Genomic DNA, 21,246 nt, shown 5'->3' with positions numbered 1-21,246 from the left:
CTCCTGAGCTCCAGCAATCCTCCCACCTCGGCCTTCGGGAGTGCTAGGATTACAGGCGTGAGCCACCGCGCCTGGCCGTGATAGAGTTTTGAATGTCTGATTTAGGAATGTGGATTCTCTTGCAGGCAGTAGGGATCCTTGAGGGGGCTGAGTCAGGGTAGTGGCACAATAAAAATATTTGTTTAGAAAGACCAGGCTGGTGGGTTGGAGAAGTGTTTGTGCCAGTCACAGTGCAGCCTGAGGGCAGGGAAGCTGATGAGAGAGCTATAATAGTTACCTTGGGCTTAGCACAAATCCAAGAAGGTATAACCTGAGAAATCTTACAAAGAAAAATACTGTCAGTATTGCTGACTGATGGCATAGAGTGTGTGAAGGAGTGTAAGATGAACTCTGTTGTGCTTTAAACAGTATCTACCTTTAGGCTACTTTTTTCCTCCTTTGTCCCCTCCTACATGACTTTGATCCAGCTAAAACTTGGTGACACTATGTTTCCCACACCATTCTCCATACAGGTCTCTATCCGTTAAAACCATTGAAAGGGAAGAAGAAGAAGAGAGGATGGTCTTTCCCCTTTATCTCTTTGACACTTTCAGTACACCAAACTGCTGCCCTCTCTCCGGATTTTGTCATTTGAAGCCCAGGAAGTCAAAACTGCTGTTGCCTATTCTCATTCTTAAACTACTGATAAGGATATTTCTGCTGCTTGAATCCTCTTCCTTAGAATAGGTTGAGTATTATGGAACTGAGAGGCTAGTCAAGTAAAAATGAGCAACGGGCCTGCCATTAAAAGTGAGGAAGTAGAACTGCTGTGGGGTTAGGCCCTGGAGTGAATGAGAGCATCTCTTTATGCTATAGTGTGCCCTATGACAACCTATATTGCTCTTACTCCATAGATTTCACAAAGGGTTTCTTCTCTGTTCAACTATTTATGTTGCTCCACTATGAGTAGTACACTTGCAGGTAGGCTGGAGAACAGGATCTGTGCTTGTAATGGATTATGTTAAAACACATACCCATGTCTCTTTTATATACTTATGCATACACATATACACATATGCCCATGCATCCTGTAAAGGCTTAGTAGGAGACATTTTGTGTAGACCATGTGATGTTGAAGTAGTACCAATGGTCTGAAAGTCAAAATTTCTCTTTGATTTTGGAATACTGCATTGTCAATGGTCATTCATAATCATGTTAATATGAATTTAATTTGATTTCTTGAGCACTCATTGATGGTAGACAGAGACAGACTTAAGCATGCTGAGAATCAAAGGAAAGCCACCAAAGTTGCAAAATTGATTGTGGATCATTATATTAATAAATAAATATGTTAATATTTTGATGTCACCAAAGTGGCTTTTGTCATCCATGTATGGCTCTTAAGTTGGGAAGATTTTTATCCTGATGTTCTATAGTTAGCGTTTTGTGGGATTTGGAGAGTATCTAATGTCTTTGTTAAAAAAAAAAAAAAAAAAGATCTTTTAACTTACTGATGTTGAGAACACTGGGAAAGTTGAAGTGAAATAGTTAAAATAAGTTTGAGTAGTGACTTAGTCCATCTGTGCTGCTACAACAATAACCACAGACTAGGTAATTTATAAATAACAGAAATTTATTTCCTCACAGTGCTAGAGGCTGGAAAGTCCAAGATCAAGGCTCTGGTAGGTTTGGTGTCTGGTGAGGGCTGCTCTCTGCATAAGACAATAATCCATTCACGAGGGAAGAACCTTCATGACTTAATCCTTTCCCAAAAGGCTTCCCACCTCTTACTACCACCACAATGGGGATTAAATTTCAACATGTGAATTTTGGGGGCATTCAGACCATAGCAGGTGGAATGGGTGTCTGTTTGGGGCTAAATGAAAATGTTTGTGTGTTGCTTGAGATTAATATGTGTACAATGGTAAAAAGTTGAAAATTGAGTAACATGTATGGTTTCCTGTTGAGTGATTAGGGGGATAAATTTGCCTTTTCATAAATATGGCCTATATTTCTGTGATTCTGGAGTTTAAATTTGGCCATTAATTGGAATCAAAATGGCAGGATATAAATCACTTTGTACTTGGAAGAGTTGGTGGATTTCAGCTATTAATAATTTGCTGGCTGAGCATGGTGGCTCACACCTGTAATCCTAGCATTCTGGGAGGCCGAGGTGGGAGGATCGCTTGAACTCAGGAGTTTGAGACTGGCCTGAGCAAGAGTGAGATCTCATCTCTATTTAAAATAATAATAATTTGCCATATTATAATCTACTCTAGACTAGGCAATTTACCCTAGCTGTTGGGGCTTTAAAATAGTGTTACACTGAATCCTGAGACTGAAGGAAAAAGTAATGGAGATGTCCATGTTTGTTTTGTGTTTCACCTAAAATCTCACCCACTTCTGCTTTAAAGACCCAGTCAGGAGTTGGGTGTCCAATCATAAAAATAATAAGAGTTCTACAAAGTCTAAAAATTTAGATCATGTTCCTAGCCTGTTCATATGACAAGCTTCAGTGAAGTTGATGTATTATACCTGTTGTTCCTAAATTAATCTTTCATTCTACTCTGTCATAGCAGGAACCTGAGTGCCTGTATGATTTACTCTTTTGAAATAAGGTAGATTGCTACAAGTGTGGATTTTAATTTAGGTGATTTAAATCACTAGACAGAACAACTAATTTATAAATTACCTTTTTCTAACTGAACTTCATTTTTTTTTTTATTAAACTTAATACATCCTCAACACAACTTATTTCATTTTATAACTCTTCTTCATTGACTTTTGTTGAAGCCCCATATAAAGACCCCTAGGGAAACCTGTTGGTCATACAAAGCTCAGATTCCTAAACTTACTGAGCAAGCACAATCTCTTGTCAGAATGTCAGGAGTGTCTTAGAAATGGGGAATTTAGTGTACTTAAGTAAGGTTTTGGGGCCTGGGGCTGCTCATAGGATGGTTTTAGAACAGAAGTTAGTAAGCAAGATTTGGGCAGGGATTGGTTAAATTTGTAAACTGGCCTAGTTGCTGGAATAGTCAGTGATCTTAGCTCTGTAACAGAGGAATTTAAGGAGAATTACCATGAAATTTATCTATAGCAGTGCTGCCCAAAGAAATAGACTGCAAGCCACAGAGATAATTTTAAATTTTCTAGTAGCACACTTAAAAGTAAAAAGAAACAGGTGAAATTCATTTTAATATATTTTCTTTAACCCCCTGTATATAAAATATTAGTTCAACATGTGATCAATATAAAATTTTTTATTTTCCTATAAATACCTAGTGTAACTATAAAAATTATTGAGATATTTTACATTTTTTTGTACTAAGTCATGGATATCCATTGTGTATTTTACATCTATAACATATCTTAATTTGTTCTAGCAACATTTTAAGTGCTCAATAGCTACATGTGAATAGTGGCTACCATATTGAACAGTGAAGGTATATAGTCTTAGAACATATGGTTTTGAACGAGCTATTGTTTAAAACAATTTGAGCTTAGATATTTTGTGTTCCATGTCATGATTTGGCACAGTTTATCTGTATTACAAGTCATAGTATAATTTTGCAGCTTGTGGTTTCTGTTTCATTTCTCAGTTTCATGCATAAATCTGTGATCTTCCATTAGTATGCCATTATTAATAAACATAATGTAGAGAGATATCTGTAATTTACAAATAGAATGTAAGAGTTTTCTTGGATACCTGATAGACTGTACTGCCACTGTTTTTATTAATTTTTCATGGTGATTTCTTTACAGTTGACAGAAGCATCCTACATATATTCTCATTTGTTATTACCAAAGATAATTCTTGGTATTGTCATTGAGCTTTTATGTTTATACTTTAAAGGAAATTGTTTTGGCTGAGTGCGGTGGCTCACGCCTATAATTCTAGCACTCTGGGAGGCTGAGGCGGGAGATTGCTTGAGATCAGGAGTTCGAGACCTGCCTGAGCAAGAGCAAGACCCCATCGCTACTAAAAAAAAAAAAAAAAGAAGAAAAAGAAAACAAACAAGAAATTGTTTTTATATAGTGTAGATGAGTTGTCAGTAAAATTGTAACATTATTAAAATGAAGAGTATTTTTAAAAGCACTATATATCCATTGAAATTTTGCTTATACCTTTAATTTTTCCAAGGGACTGCAGATTGTTCAGTAGTTTATATATTACCCCTTAAAGTGTGTACGTGTGTAATATTTTCTGTCCTTTTGGTCTCCATTATTTCAAAATAATTGCTGCCAATTTTTCATATACATTTAATTCCACTTAGTTGAAGGCAGTTTATTTGCCACTTTCCTTTTTCACAATTCCATAGTTGGCTGCCTATACATCATGCCTAACTTTTACCTTGGTGTTCATTATTACTTCTTCATGAAAATAGAATTGAGGTTTATTTGAACTTCCATACTATGGTTTGTGACCATCTGCATATGTATCTTCATAACATCTATGTAAGGTAGACATTATTGTTAATCTACATTTTTCATATGAGGAAACTCATTTACAGGAAGGTTAAGTAACTCATCCAGTTCTACTGAAATGAGTCCTTACAGTATGCTGTGACTTACTTCTTTTTTACTTTTACCTAACTACAAAGCAGCAGAGCATTAATTCTGGCTAACACTGGTCATCCCAGTGAACAGACTGATTATCTTGTGTATACAGTTGTATAAATATTGAATTCTGTCTGCTTTCTCCCTTTCATTTCTTCTTGGCTTCTCTCTCCTTTTTTCTTCCTCAAATTGTGCCTTGAAGTTCTTCTTTTGAGTCCTTGCTTTTGGAGTATTGTATATACCCAGTAGTCTCATTGAAGGAAGATAATGATAACACTCACTAGCAGTCATCTTCCTTGTGTTTTTCCTGCCTCCAGAAAGGCTTAATGTATTCTGGTGATAGTAGGGTCCAGAAAGAGGAATATATATATATGTATATTTTTTTTATTCTTAAACATGTATTTATGTTTACATATTTATGTTCTTATATATATATTTTTATGTTGGCATCTCACTTTTTAGACAATAAATGTTTCCACAATATTTTGAGAATATAATTTTTTTTTTTTTTTTTTTTTTGTTGAGACAGAGTCTCACTTTGTTGCCCAGGCTAGAGTGAGTGCCGTGGCGTCAGCTTAGCTCACAGCAACCTCAGACTCCTCGGCTTAAGCGATCCTACTGCCTCAGCCTCCCGAGTAACTGGGACTACAGGCATGCGCCACTATGCCCGGCTAATTTTTTCTATATAGATTTTTAGTTGTCCATATAATTTCTTTCTATTTTTAGTAGAGACGGGGTCTCGCTCTTGCTCAGGCTGGTCTCGAACTCCTGACCTCAAGCGATCCACCCGCCTCGGCCTCCCAGAGAGCTAGGATTACAGGCGTGAGCCACCGCGCCCGGCCGAGAATATAATTTTTGTAAACAAATCAGTTTAATAACTTTCAGATAGCTGTACCTTAAAAGGCCATACTTTAATTACTTTTCTAAATCAAATTATTACTTCATTTTTTTCACTTAAGTAAACTATTTCCCCCAAATAGAGTTTGACACATAAATTGAAGTAAAACATCAGAGTTTTTGAGTCCTTTAGTAGGTCTGGGAGAGAGATTTAAAATTATAGACTGAAAAAATTGCTTTGGAATTATTCATGCTTTTGCTTTTCCTTGTTCCTTTGATATTCAGCTTTACAAATAAGGAACAATATGAGAAGCTATGTTTCTCTTTCACATACACACAAACCCAACACCAGCATGAGTAGAAAGATAATGATTAGACAATAACAGAAATGAGAATTGTTAGCTAGGAATAATTCTCAACCTAGAGCAGAAGCACTGAAGGGTTTTAAGGCTCTGAATTGCCTGGGTTTGAATCCTGGCTCAGACACTTTTTATGTGATGTCTTTGTGCCTCGGTTTTCTTATTTGTAAAATGGGAATAATAATAGTATTTACTACTTAGCCTTTTGTGAGGAAGAAATAAGATAAAACATGTAAAATGCTTAAAACAGTACTGGGTGCATAACCAGTATTGATCAGTTCTGATATGATTTCATTTCAAGAGTTTTTTTATAGCCCTGTTGTTGGCTTAATAAGAGGAGAAAGGTTCTGGGATATATTGAAGTGTGATAGGATATGCTAAGTAAGGCTCAAAAGAACACTTTAATGAGGTTCAGATGAACAAAGATGTGTGTGAAAATGCCTAATGAGCTGTAAGTACTCTATAAATATAAGGTAATAGGAGGAAATGAGATTATTTGTAGCCTGAATATGCTGGAGAGTGAATATTTGCTTGTCTAGTTCAACAGGTAATAGTAATATTCCCCTATAAATCCCCAGAGTTAAATACCAGGGAAAAGATTTAAGGCCACACAGAAGGCTGAGCACAGTGGCTCACGCCTGTAATCCCAGCACTCTGGGAGGCTGAGGTGGGAGGATTGCTTGAGATCAGGAGTTTGAGGTTGCAGTGAGCTATGATGACACCACTGCACTCTACCCAGGGCAACAGAGCAAGACTCTGTCGCAAAACAAAAACAAAAACAAAAAAAACACCACAAACAAACAAACACACACAAACAAAACAAAACCACACAGAAAAAGTCATTAAAATAAAGTCAGACTTTTCTGTGGTGAGTATTATTCTGAAACTGCATATTTACACACAAATTAACTTGATGCTCTCCTGGAGAAGGGGTTTGGTAAGCTACATCTTTCATGTTAATAGTTTTCAGGGTTTGATAAATATGTATTTGCATAGAAACAACTTGCTGTTTACAAACAAGTCTTATCTATTTACAGCCTATAGCTGTATCCTTTGGAGAAAATCTTCTTGGGTCTTTCCAAATTTCTTGAGGAAGTTGGGCAAGTGGCTCTGGCCTCCCTTTCCTGGAAGCATTTTTTTTTTTTTTTTTTTGACTCTTCCTTTGTTTGTACTCCCATAATTCCTAGCACATAGCTCTATCATTGAATTTACCTCATTATATAATTATCTATTAACAAAATCACAGGCTTCTTGTGATCAGAGACTATGTGTAGACAGAGATTGTGCCTCACTTAATCTTTTTATCTTTACTGCTTGGCATATTAAAGTTCCCAATAAACATATATGGAATAAATGAAGAAAGAGTAAAACATCCCTCAGCACACTTGGCAAAATTTTGTTGTACTAACATTTGAAAGTAATAAAGAAAGCTGTTTTTTTGAAAAATATTTTGTGATGTAGACGTTTTGGAAATTCTGACTGAACCTCCTTTAATCTAATTTATTTCATTTTACTTTATGGTCTCTAAAGTGCCTTAAAGTATCATTACTAGAATGATACAGGCTGTATGTTAAAGTAAACTTTTGTGACTTTCCAAATACAAAATATCTTAATAAATTTAGATGCTTTGCATTTTAGATGCGTTAACATATTCATCTTTTAAATGTGGTAACATATAAATGGAAGATTAGGTTAAAGACTTATATAAATGTTCTTTTCTTCCTGGGATGCTTACAATAACAAATAATTTGTATGTGGTTAGTCATCTTCAAGGATACCTGATTTGTATTAAGAACTAAACTTATTATTTGGTTTCCTCATTATAAAAGAGATTGTAATATCTACTTCATGGGACAGTTATAAAAATTAAATGAGGTAATACAAGTAAGTACTCAGCACAGGGTCTGGCACATATTAATTACTCATTATAGGGTAGCTATGACTTAATCAGTTTTACACATCTTGTTATGAAAACCTAAATATCTACATCTATTTAGTTGTATATAGAGGCAGATTGGTAGCTTTTTTAAATAACCAGCATTATTTATGTTGGGATAGGTTCAGTATGAAGGCAGTTAGGGAGTAAGCCTGTTCAAATTTAAAAACAATAAAGCTTTAAAAATGGTTAAGACCATTTTAGCTTTTGAATATACTATCTTATATTGGTTGCTTAATCCATTTTTATTGTTTATCTCATTTTAATTTAAGTCTCTTTTTGTCTAGGATCAGAACTGTACAATAAACAAAGTTTATTTTCTTAATTTTTTTGGTTTTTTTTACCCCTTTCCTTCCACTAGAAGAAAGAGGTTTAGAAACTAAGAAATAGGTAATGTGCTTCTGTTTCTCTGGTCCCAGCCCATCAACTTGGAGTGAATTTCTTTGGTATTTACCAGGTTCTCTGCTTTAAAATATACACACATGTACATTGGTGACCTCTCCAGTGGTGTCCAGGGAATGACAGACAGTGAAGAGTTAAAGTCCATAGCTCTTAATCTGTATCTACTGGGCAGGGCATCATCTGTTGGTTTCTGAAAGAGGGAAGAACACTAGAAGGCTGCTAGCCCAAATTGGCACAGTTGTTGCTTTATTGCTTTCATTGCCAAAGGAATGTTTGCATAAAAGCTGCTGCTTGGTTCCTAAATTCAGGGGTCAAAAGGATAACAGGGGGCCACAGCAGAAGCGTTCACGTCGCGGCCCCTGTCAGATTCCGGTGAATCTGCGAATTCTGCTGCATATCTCCTCACCCAACCACCGAAGTCAAACAACAATGGAAATGAACAGCAGCAGGGCAGACTGGCGGATATCTTTTATGGCCCAGTGATGCTTTTAGGGAGATGCTGTAGATGCTGGAGCACATCATTCTTACAATGTGCCCTGGTCATAACTGGAATGAGCTGGGTCTCTGAAGGACACAGTACGTCACAATAGGACAGGAATCTCTGGGGTAAACAAAACAAAACAAGAACACACATCAGAAGCAATGGGAGACATGAGAAGATGCTGTTCGTGGGTAATACGGTTAATATGGTTAATAACTACTAACAGGTTCCTAGGGGAATATTAGAGACATTCTGAGAAATGTAAATGACACATGTTGTGATGATGGATGGCATTAGTTATTTGACTGGCAATAGGGTTGCCTTTTGAGTTTTACTGCTGTCTAGTTTAGATTTAAGTACCTGGGTCCTTTAGTGGCTCCTGAGTGGAGCAGCTGCCTTCCTTGGGTCATAGTTCAAAAAAGTTCTCCAAAGGCTGAGGCAGGAGGATCGTTTGAGCCCAGGAGTTGCAATTCAGCCTGGGCAACATAATGAGACCCTATCTCTTAAAAAAAAAAAAAAAAAGTTATTAGGGCTTATGTATTCTATACCTAAAGTAGATGATTTGCAGGTATTGTCATAGTTCCTTTTAGCACCTTAGAAAAGCTCTTGTAGTCTATGGCCATATCACCCTGAATGCACCTGATCTTGCCTGATCTCAGAAGCTAAATAGGGTTGGGCCCGGTTAGTACTTGGATGCGAGAAAAGCTTTTGTAAAATAATAGCTTTATTGAGATATAATTCACATATTATGGAGTTCACTCTTTTAAATTGTACAATGCAGTAGTTTTTAGTGTATTTACAAAATTGTGTGTTAATCGTCACTTTCTAATTCTAGAACATTTTTATCACCCCAAAAAGAAACAACTCTATACCCATTAACAGTCAATCCTCATTTGCCCCTGATTTTCCCAGCCCTAGGCAATAACCAATCTACTTTCCATCTCTATGGAGATAATTTGCCTGTTCTGGACATTTTGTATGAATCGAATCATACAATTTGTAATCTTTTGTGATTAGCTTCTTTCACTTGTAATGTTTTTAAGGTTCATTCATGTTACAGCATGTATTAATACTTCATTTATTTTTATTGCTGAATAATAATTCCATTATATGGATGTACCACAATTTATCTTTTCACCAGTTGGTGGGCATTTGGGTAGCTTCCAGTTTTTGAAAATTATGAATAAAGTTTTTACAAAGTTGTAAACATTCATGTACAGGTTTTTTATAAGAAATAGCCAAACTGTCTTTCCAAAGGGGCTGTACCGTTTTGCGTTCTCACCAGCAATTTATGAGACTTCTGGTTGTTCTGCATCCTAATCAACAATCTTGCAAGATGAATTCATCAGAAGGACAATTTAAATGTGAAGCAAGCATTTACTGTATGTCTGTTATGTGCCAGGCCTTCTGATAGGTGATGGAAAATAAGAGAAATAAGACACATTTCTGTTCCATTAGACTTACAGTTTATTGAGGGTGACAGGCATGTAAAGAAGTAACTACAGTATACTAAGTAAGTGCTGATTACCTGGAGTCAGTCTGGAGCAGGGAAGAAGTGTCTCTCAGCCTGAAAGTGGTCGGTGTTGTGGAAGGATTTTGACGTTTATGATCAATAAAAAGAAAAGATGCACTTTTGCATAATGTTCTAAGATAGGTTTTGGCAGCAAAGGTCAAACTCAACCTACATTATTATGCCTACTAATAAATCAATGTCTAATAAGCTGCTCGAGATAATATTCTGCTGGCCAACAACCCACTGATTTGGGGTGACATCAGCTAATCACTTTCAAAAGTCACATATACACAATAACCAGGGAAAGAGGTAATTTTAATTCTTGTAGTTCTTTGAAGCCTATCTTTTGACCATCACAGTTACTGCTTTCCCTTTTTGTATCCTTCCTAGATCTGTCCCATTTCTGCCTTTTTGCTAGCACACTGCTAACCTGTATAATCACTCCTTCTTGAAGTGCATATGTACTTAGCTATGAACTGTTTACCACGGTCAGCAGTGGCCACAGCAGGTGTTTGTATGTTTTGTACAGGTGACCCCTCTAGCATTTACCCTGCTGGATCCATCCTCAATATGTAGGGTCATTTTAGTTGAATAAGGTGATTGATTCCAAGAGCCATGTTCCCCTGTGTCTAATGTGCTGAGCCTCTTATCTGACCTGCCTGGTTAAGACCAATAAGAAGAGCTGTGATGGAAGATTGGGGGTTGGAGGGGCATGAAGAGACTAGGCAGAAATGTGCTTTAAATTGAGTCTTGCTCATCTAATTTTTGAGCATCCTTCAGAGCATGCGAAACTATTCTCTTGGTTTTTTTCCTCTCCAGAACCTTAGTTAGCTCAGTTTGCTGTTATACAGCAAGGAAAAAATATAATTTGATAAAAAGAAGTTAGTCATCCTCAAAAAGAAAAAGATGGGGAACTCATAATTTATGTGTATTCCCTAATCTTATTCTAGGCTACATTGAGGATTCTTGAGAGTTTTTTGCATAGAAACCTGCATTTAACAACAATTTCAAGGAATATTAAAATTCACAGCAGGTGCTGAGTAATTATTTTCTCCCCTAGGACAGGAAAAGGAGAAAAGTTTCAACTTTATAAGGACTTTAGGTTAGCTGTAAGGAGCATTTGCTTGCCATTGAGTGATTGAAGGAGAGTATATAATCACGTTTTCCAGAGGGCTACAAATAGTCTCATTTGGGATGGTTAAAGTATACAGCTGACTAAAGAGAGTAACAGAAGGCAGGATTGGATACTGGCTTTTTTGGTAATACTCTATTTGTGTGTGTTTTGAGAAGAAATAGGTTCATATATTATGTAATAAATATCTATTTTAAAATAAGGCATATTCACTATTCTTAAACAGAATTTATAGTGTAGCAGGAAGCTGAGATATTTTCAAATACTAAATAGGCAATAAGAACAGTAGGGAGGAAATTCAGAAGTGGCTAGTTTCACGGGTTAGTCCTCCCTTATGTGTTAGGTGCATTTAACTTTGAAATGTTTTATCCATATGTATGTTGAAGTCATACAATAATTCCTCAGGAATTTCTTTTCTTGTCTTTCTGTATTGTTTTACAACCACATTTGTTCTTTCCTAGAGCTTTTAAACATCTACCCACCTTTCGATTTTTGGTCCTGTCTTTGTCTCTTTCTTTCCAACAAAGCTGTCATTGTTCATGGGGCACACTGCAACTGGTCAGTGTAGAAGCATGGGAACATTACTGGCATGGACTTGAGAGTCACAGACCTGGGTTCACGTCCTGATTTCTGACCAGCTCTGTGACTTTGAGCAGTTACATAACCTTTGTGAGCCTCAGGGTTTTTTTCCCCTCCATGAAATGGAAATAATGCCTGCCCTGCAGGGATGAGGATTGAGATCATGGCTGTAAAACACTTAGCCCAGGCTGGGCGTGCTGGCTCACGCCTGTAATCCTAGCACTCTGGGAGGCTGAGGTGGGCCCATGGTTTGAGCTCCGGAGTTTGAGACCTGCCTGAGCAAGAGCCAGACCCCGTCTCAATTAAAAAAAAAATTTTTTTTTAAAAAGAAAAACAAAAACAAAACACTTAGCCCGGTGCCTAGCACATAGAAGGAGGCATCATGGCTAATTTTATTGCTTAGTTTCAGAGCTACTTTTTTTCTTAGATGCTATTAGCTCTTGGAGTCTTCTACTTTGTATCTCTAGGAGAGAAAATGTCTGGGTATAAGCCAGAAAGATTAGAAAAAGGTCCTGGATTCCTCTCCCAAGAAAAGGGCAGGTGAATGGGATAGGGCTGGTTGAGGCTGACCCAGGACTGTGCTGGAGGGTAGATCAAACTGCTTCTTGAGGTTAATTAGTTGTCATTTGAACAAAGGTCATTGACCAAGGGCAAGTAAAGGTCAGGTTGCCTGTGTTGCAGGGTAGGATCAAAGAGGCTTCTCTCTGGATTGTGTCAGGATTAGGTAAAAGGGAGGTGTTTGCAGAAAGGATTTAAGGCTAGAGGGAATAGGAGAAAGTCAGGGAGGCAATGCTGTGAGTCCTTAAGAGCAGGGTCTGTGTTTAACTGGGTTTGAGCCTTGGCTCTGCCACTTACTAGCCCGGTAACCTTGAGCCAGTTACTTAATCTCTCCAAGACTTAATTGTTTAATTTATAAAATGGGGACAAAATTTACCTACTATGGAGGGTTGTGAAGTGCAATAACATGCTTAGAACAGTGCCGGGCACATATTAAATACTTGATAAATTTATTAAGTCAAGCTGGGGGAAGAAAGAGAACAGGGTAATGCAGTTAGGGGGTGGGCTGTTCCTGTATACAACTAACTGATAACATCTTCATTGGTTATCTTCTAAGAAAAAGAGTCAGTAATGGGATGCATCATTTATAGATGTTCTATTACCTCCCGGTGTGTTTGCTTGTTAAAAACAAACAGAAAGATGTCTTCCTTTTTCCCTATATTGGGAAACAAAACTTATGAAAAAAGACTTAACATGTTAGTTGCCACCTGTAACTTTTGTCATTGAATGATAAATTGTGGCCTTCTCTATGCATGATTTCCATTGATGCATTTAACTGAATTTTTCAGTTTTTCTACCCTTTTTGTTCTGTTTTTTGCAGGCTTCCTGGTTAATCAGTTATTTTAGCAATGTTTACTAGTTGTAAAACAAACAAGATGAATGGTATGCAGCAAATATAAATTGATCAGGCATGGATAGAATTAATTTTATGAGAAAAGTCAGAGAACTGAATTTCAATTAAGAAGCCTGTGCAAAGTCTGTCAAATTCTGTCATGCCTTTCACATATGTTTCCATCCATTGAGCATTAGTGAGGCCTGTTGGGTTAGCACCTTTGAACCGCTACGTTTTTAAATCTATGTTTGAGTACTCTGAGGTGGCATCACAGAAGTCTTTTTGTGTTCTCTGTGATATTACAATAGCCACCATCGTACAGGTGGCTCGTACATTCTGTCATTTAGTACTGAAAACAACTGTAATGAAGAATTATCATCCCCATTTTATAGGTGAAGATAAACAAGGCTTAGAAATTTGTTCCAAGTGACATGCCAGTAAGTGGGAGTGCCAGAATTTGAAAATCGGATTTTGATTTCAAAGTTTGTACTTTTAGATTAAAAACTAGGCTACCAAGTGCCTCTTTGCCCTACAATCAATTGGAAGGCTGTAAAGCTGACCCGCTGCAAAGTAGCCAGGCTTGTTTATTGGTTGCTGCTAGCCTTCTAGCCCCTGCCCTCACTTAAGTGTCCAATTTTACTGAAAAGAATCATAAGTGGAAAGGCTTAACTTGAAGAATCACCTAGTCTGGTGGCCTTCAGCAATCATAAGAATCACCTAGGCCGGGCACGGTGGCTCACGCCTGTAATCCTAGCACTCTGGGAGGCCGAGGTGGGAGGATCGCTTGAGGTCAGGAGTTTGAGACCAGCCTGAACAAGAGCGAGACCCTGTCTCTATTTAAAAAAAAAAAAAAATCACCTGGGACATTTATTTCTTTTAAAATTATGAATAAGTGGGTTTGAGCTAGAGCCCAGGAACCTGTGTTTTTACCTTTTTTGCTATACATTGACTTTGACAATCTGACAAATTTGGGAACCATTTCAGTTTAGATGTGTGAATCGCCCCTCCCAACACCCTCTTTATTTCCTGACAGGTAGTCATCTAATCTCTGATGTCTTCTTTTAATAGGAACTCACTACCACATTTCCAGAAAAGTCATTTTCATCAGCAGTTAGATGTAATGCTATGTTTCTATAGAATTTTGCACAGATTGGATTAACTTCTTTGGACAGATTTTGATACTATTAGGTTTTGGCATTGAAATCAGATTTGGGTTCGAATCCTCCTTGAACCTTATCTTCTTCATATGTAAAATGGGTATGTTGTTGTCTATCTTAAAGGATTATATCAAGAATAAAATGAAGAAATAAACTGTCCTGGCTGAGAAGATTCTTGAATGCGTTCACATAGGTTTTTTTTTGTTTGTTTGTTTGTTTGTTTTCTTTCTTTTTTTTAAGAAAAGGTTTCTGTCACCTGGGGTAGAGTGCAATGGCATCATCATAGCTCACTGCAACCTCAAACTCCTGGGCTCAAGCGTTCCTCCTATCTTAGCCTCCTGAGTAGCTGGGACTACAGGCATAAGCCAGCACGCCTGGCTAATTATTCTATTAATATTTCTTATAGAGAGGGGTCTCACTGTTGCTTAGGCTGGTCTCCAACTCCTGAGCTAAAGTGATCCTCTCACCTCTGCCTCCCAGAGTGCTAGGATTACAAGTGTGAGCCACCATACCCGACCCAAATAGCTTTTTCTTAATAGTTCCCCTGCCCGGTTTCCTTGTTCTGAAATAGTCCCACGTCTGTAGAGCTCTGGTTAGAAGTATGGATATGATAGAGAGCTCCTAGATATTCATTCTAGGATTGACAGTGCCAGAAATAGGTTGTCACTTGGTTTCATCATCAGCACGCTTCTTTACCTCTGGCTTTCACTTTGGACAAATAATATGATACCTCTTATGGAGACAGATAAGCCTGCATTTCTGGAAATTCAGCTTTAATCCATAGAGTTTCCACTGATGACTTGAACAGAAAGCAAAAAAGACCTTAAAGATAAAAAGCCTTCTTGAATTATATAGAGACCAAAATGGAGAACCAAAGAAAATATTCCATGTCTCTTTCCTATCCAAGGGGAAAGACAGATAACTGAAGATTGCTGTCCTTAGGAGAGGGTAAGTCATCAAGTGCAAGGCTAGATAGACAGCTCAAGACCCTGAAAATAATTGCTTATCACTGTAGTTTGATTTGATTTGGCTATCGAGATGTAGATTTGTCTTGCTTTTCTCAAACAAAGCAAACTAGATCAGTTCTATAATATTAATTTACTCCATGAGCTGCACTTCCCTATGGGCTAAGAATCAATCCTAGGAAGAATTTTTAGGTGATATTCTCCTGCAGGCTTGTGCAAATATGGTGAAACAGTTATTTTTTCTTCATTCAGTTTGTGTTAGCTCTCTATTTTCAAAATGTTTTTAAATCTAACATCATGAAAACACTATTTTGGGTTAAAGTTTCTTTTTATTTTTAAAATGTGTATCTAATGTTTGTAACTTAATGGTCATAAATATTGAAAATAGCCAATAGAATTAAATTGAAATTACTTTTTGATTTTTCAGAAAAGTGATTCTCTTTATAGACTGAGTTCTTAATTGTGATCTTCCTCTGGGTGGTGGGAAGTGTCTTCATTTGACAGTACAGGTGGGGTGGAAGACAGAGAGCAAAAACTCGCTGATTCTTCCTTTTGAATTTACTTTTTTTAGTTTATTTGAGAGAAAGTCGATCTGAAGTAGTGGGGCATACACATAGAATACTAGGGAAAAGGATATACTTTAATTAATCATGGAAACTTGTAGTAAACTTAATGTTGCCAAGTCATTATTCTTGTCTGTTATTAAGAACTATTAGAATTTTAATTTATGTCACCAATCCACAGCAGAAAGCAAATAATATAGTGCTAATTTTATGAAGTAATTTTATGTGTCATTTGTCCTGTGTTTTTATTTTTAGGACCGGAGTAGGCCCTATGACACTTTTAACTTGCACTCGTTGGAGAACTCCTTAATGGATATGATAAGGACTGATCATGAGCCTCTGAAAGGTAAACACTACCCTCCCAGTGGCCCACCAATGAGTTTCGCTGATATAATGTGGAGGAATCATTTTGCAGGTTAGGAATATTCATATGTCCATTCCTTGCTTGGTGTCTTAAGCAAAAATCAGCTTTTTAAAAATTGTGATTTTGTTTGGTTTTTTGTTTGTTTGTTTTTATTTTGCTTCTCTAAAGCATTGTGGAATGTATCTAAAGTTGATTTTTTTTTTTTAACCTGTGTTTGGCTACCTACAATTATTAAGGTTGATTGCTTTAATCAGTAATGTCTGGCAGAAGCATGCTTTGGGTAGCTGAGGTCATGGTTATGGCATGAGACCAGAAGCCATGTTTTCTGGGCTTTGTGCATTTTGGAATCCTCAGCTGAACCTGGATAATTCATTTAAGTCCAGTTATACTGCAAGAAACTATGAGATTTAATAAGCCAACTTTCAAAGACTACTTCAGAAAACTTCATATAAAGGGTTCCATTTTATTAAAGTATAATCACTTTCCTAGTATAGAAAGTATCACTACACAGACTTAAGAGCAGCCCGTGACCCATTGCATTCTCTGAGACCAAAACACAAGGAAAATGTCTTAAAGTATATAAATGTTTTGGGTGAAATATAAGGCGGAAAGTCCCAATGTCAGCAATATTGGGGCTTCCTATTTTTAGAGCCTCTGTAAATTCAGGATAGATGTTGCTATTTCATTCTTAATTACAGATAGTTCTTTTTATGGGTTATAGGTCGTTTTAGGAACCCTATGATATTTTAAAATGCTGTAATGCAAATTAACTATGAAAATTCCCCGTATGCTTGAGTTAGGACTTAAATATCTGAGAATTTTGAAGAGTTAGTCACAGGGATGCCCATCTTGTTTGGACCTTTATGTCTTTCAGGGTTGTGAGGAATTTGTTCCCCTCTCATTCTTTCTAGGTCCTTTTACAGAGTGTGACTGTGAACACCTGATCCTCATTTCCTCAAGCCACACCAGAAATCCCTTTCATCATTTTCTCCTCACACTCATGATTTTCTACTGCTTTCCTCATGTTCCAGTGAAAAGACAGTAGTTAATAGGCTATGAAGAAAATATAGGATTTTGAGAAAGCTAGATTTTAAGGCCTTCAGAAGTAGAGAAGAAAAGTCTTATTTATTCATTGTTATATTTAGTCACTGTTACCACATCTTCTTTTGGTTAAAAGATTAGGTACATGATAATTTAAAGCATATTTCACTTAGAAGTGAGAATGGTGTTTTAAAAAAACCCAACACTATTCACAGACTGTTAGGTGTTTTTAGTATCTTCTAAGGCTGTATTTGTCTTTCTTCTCTATCACAAATAGCTATAAGCCTCTCCTAATTATTCTAAAATATTCAGCTCCTGTTCTTTATGTATACCTGTTTTATCTTGGTCTGTATTCTTTTCTTCTTGCAATAAAAGATTATAAAAAGATCTTGAGATTATAACCTATAATTAAATAATTAATTTTATTTTTATCATATTATTATAAAATAATTTTCTACAATTTTGTGAATATTGGTTTTTTTTTTTTTTTTTTTTTTTTTTTTTTTGAGACAGAGTCTCACTCTGTTGCCCAGGTTAGAGTGAGTGCCGTGGCGTCAGCCTAGCTCACAGCAACCTCAAACTCCTGAGCTCAAGGGATCCTCCTGCCTCAGCCTCCCGAGTAGTTGGGACTACAGGCATGCACCACCATGCCCGGCTAATTTTTTCTATATATATTTTTAGCTGTCCATATAATTTCTTTCTATTTTTAGTAGAGATGGGGTCTCGCTCTTGCTCAGGCTGGTCTCAGAACTCCTGAGCTCAAACGATCCGCCCACCTCGGCCTCCCAGAGTGCTAGGATTACAGGCGTGAGCCACCGCGCCCGGCCCGTGAATATTGGTTAAACATGAGCAATTGTGCCCTGTTGAGAGTAGTACTGGCAAAGTATAAGGAGGGTACCTCACTGTGGAGTAATGTAAATATCCTATTTATTGTGATTTTTTTATTGCATGTGCTATCTCTGCATAGATTTCTCCACTGTACTTACAAATATGAGCTTTCATCTGTAAAAGCCTGCTGCACTATACTTATTAATAATACATCCTAATAAATTGGAAGGCACTTAGTATGTACTTTTTTATAGCTTCAATATGGTTGCAACTTTGTAGTTCATCATACTACCCACATTCATTTCCTGTGAATGGACTGCTTTTCAGTGGTCAGTGATATTACTATGTCATTGTCCTCTAGTTAGCATATTTGAGCTTCCTGCTTTCCCTTTCCAGCTGGGAGACTTTAGCTCCATCTGGTTTATGACACCATGTGTTTGATCCTTATTACTTCTACGAACAATTATGATACTTGCGTGTTTTTTGGTACTTGCATTTTAAAGAAATTATTTTAAGTAATTTTTGAGTTTAAAAAGTGGAGAAAATTATAAGAACAAAAAGATAACTAAAAAAAATTGTGATGGTATGTTTTTTATTTTTTTATTTCCCACATAATAAACATTATCCATTATCCATGTTTCTATCTGATCTTTATAATTTATTAATAGGCCTTGGCCTTAGACTCTTAGGTTGTTTCCAGTTTTTCCTCCATTATAGGTAATGTTGCCATAAATAAGTTCTTGCACATAGCTTTTCTTTAAGGTAAATTCATGGCGAGGGTCTTTGGGCCAAAAGATGTAAACATTTGGTGGATTGAGTTGGGATTTTTTTTTGGTTTGTTTTTTGAGACAGGGTCTTGCTCTCTTGCCCAGGCCGGAGTGTCGTGGCATCATCAGAGCTCACTGCAGCCTAAAACTCCTGGGCTCAAGCAATCCTCCTGCTTTAGTCTCCCGAGTAGTGAGGACGACAGGCACGTGCCACCATGCCTGGCTAACTTTCCTGTTTTTTGTAGAGACAGAGTCTCGCTATGTTGCTTAGCCTGGTCTGAGTAGGGTAGGGGACCTACCATGTAGCTTCTGTATGAGTCTGTCCAGAAACATTTCTCCATTCTATCCTGTTTTTCCTCCTACTTTCACTATCCTCTCCTCCCCCTTGAACATGGGGACACTATTTTGAGGGTCTCAAAACTCAAGTTCAGAGTAATTGGTTTTTTGTTTGTGTTGGTATTTTGTTTCCTAGAGCTCAATTTTTTTTTCAGAAAAAAACACATTCTTGTTCATTGCAAGAAATCTAAATAGTACATAAAAGGACTGAAAGGAAAGTAAAAAAAAATCAGCTGAGACTCACAATTTAGTGATAACAAAGTTATTTTTACTAACATCTTTTTAGATATTTCACATACTCTGTATAGGAGATAAGTGTCAACTCAACCTTTCTGACTTTGCTGTCAGTCATACCTGGGTTTGAATTCTGGCTCTTCTTCTGGTTGGCTATTGATCTGGAAAAATTACCGTCTTCAAAGCCTCAGTGTCCTTATAATTAAAATAAAATCACCTACTTCACATGGTGGGTCTGAAGGTCAAATAAAGTCCTTGGCACTAGAAACTCCTCAAATTTTATCTACGATTTTTTTTTTTTTGCTGGAGGTGGTCATGGTATGCCTGTTGGCTAGCCTCAGTGGTAAATTAAACCTTCATATCTATATAACATTTACTTCCTCCCAACTAGACTATAGCTAATTGTTGAAAACTTTCAGATTCAAAAAAATTTTTTTATTTTCCATAGATAAGTAGTGACTGTTGAAGGATAAATGTCCTATCATTTTCAAAAACCACTTAAAGGAGGAAGGAAAATAATCTTCCTAAGTTATTTTGATTTCTAAAATTATATGTATGAGTGATGTAAAGAAGATACAATAAAATAGGATATCAAGTTGATGAAGGATAAAGCACTTCAAAATGTACTTAAAGTGAACATAGTGAAAATATATTCATAATGATATTTCATCTTAGAAATGTATTCAGTAAGAAATCCCTTTATTCATCTGTTCTCTTGATTCAGGGGGAAAAAAGGGTTAGTGGGAGAGATGAAAGAATAGGAAGTTTGGGAAATAATGAGACTTCTGTGTTAGTAAATAAGCTTTAACAGTTTTCCAATCATGTCTATATTTACACTATTAATTTATCAGCCTTGAAGACATTTGTAGGAAATTTTAAAAGATTGCCTATTTCCTCCCCTATGTAAAATAATATAGAGGAAAAACTGAATTGAGCTTTCTTCACAGCACGCTGAGGAATGTCTTCTGCAATATTGATAAGATCACAGAACCCTTATTTAAATAAAAATTGGACTAATATATTTTGCCTTTTAAAGATCTCAAACTACAATTCTTGGCTGTAACAATAACATTTAATAATTTCCTGTTGTCTCGTACCATATCTTGCGTGTACTTTTCCTTTCGTTTGTTTGAGAGAATGCCTCGGCGAGAGGAGAAAGCAGGATTTTTAGGAGGGTGATACAATAATGAAGACTGTTCATTTCTTTTCTAAGTACAGAAATCCTTGGGTTGGTAGAGATAGGAGTTAGGCCTGGATGACAGGAGTTGTTGTCCACTCTCATTTCTAGTGGATTGAAGGAAAATCCAACTTCCCTCCTAACTATGAGGATTAAGGGGATTTCTGGTGTTGGGAGAGATAGGATAAGAGGGAAAAAGATTCATCTCTGTACCCTCCTTACAGCTGTCCCTTGACTTTCTACTAATGATGAGGGTTCCACCTAGCTACTAGGGAATCCCTGTGAAAACCCATGGCCATTAGGTTTGATTAAACAAACTCTCCCTACTCTAGAAGAATAATAAAGAAATACCAACTACAGTGCATTAGGCAAAGTAGGTAATTTTGGGAAACAAGATCTTATCCCCTGACTGGGGAAGCATCTTGACAAAAACAGGGAGAAGTCACTTTTCCTTCGTCATGTGTAGTCTCCCTCTTACAGCAGAAGAGTAGGCCTGGCTGACTATTTGTGGTAATGCCTGATGAAACATCTTTATATATTTAAATTTTCTCTTCCTTCCCCATTCATGGAACTGAGATTTGAAAAATGAAAGGAGCAGGTGTCAATTGAGTACTGTTATTGAATGCTGTGCTTTTCAAAGGTATACTGA

At 36.9% G+C, this 21,246-nt stretch overlaps 1 protein-coding gene across 3 annotated transcripts in view; it reads left to right on the top strand.

The window, feature by feature from the left end:
- Nucleotides 1-21,246, top strand: part of CPEB3 (cytoplasmic polyadenylation element binding protein 3) — a 184,225-nt gene that overhangs the window by 55,490 nt on the left and 107,489 nt on the right. For 2 of the 3 annotated variants that reach the window (XM_069459923.1, XM_069459924.1), the window contains exon 3: nucleotides 16,106-16,265. In XM_069459923.1, the coding sequence (XP_069316024.1) occupies nucleotides 16,106-16,265 (160 nt within the window). The remainder of the gene's footprint in view (nucleotides 1-16,105; nucleotides 16,266-21,246) is intronic. The other variant, XM_069459925.1, reaches the window with a different exon arrangement.

The sequence above is a fragment of the Eulemur rufifrons genome, chromosome 28 (genome assembly GCF_041146395.1).
Source record: "Eulemur rufifrons isolate Redbay chromosome 28, OSU_ERuf_1, whole genome shotgun sequence".
In the NCBI taxonomy this organism is placed as follows: Eukaryota; Metazoa; Chordata; class Mammalia; order Primates; family Lemuridae; genus Eulemur; species Eulemur rufifrons.
Note: the sequence above shows the minus strand (reverse complement) of the source record. Positions and strands in the feature narration are given on the sequence as shown.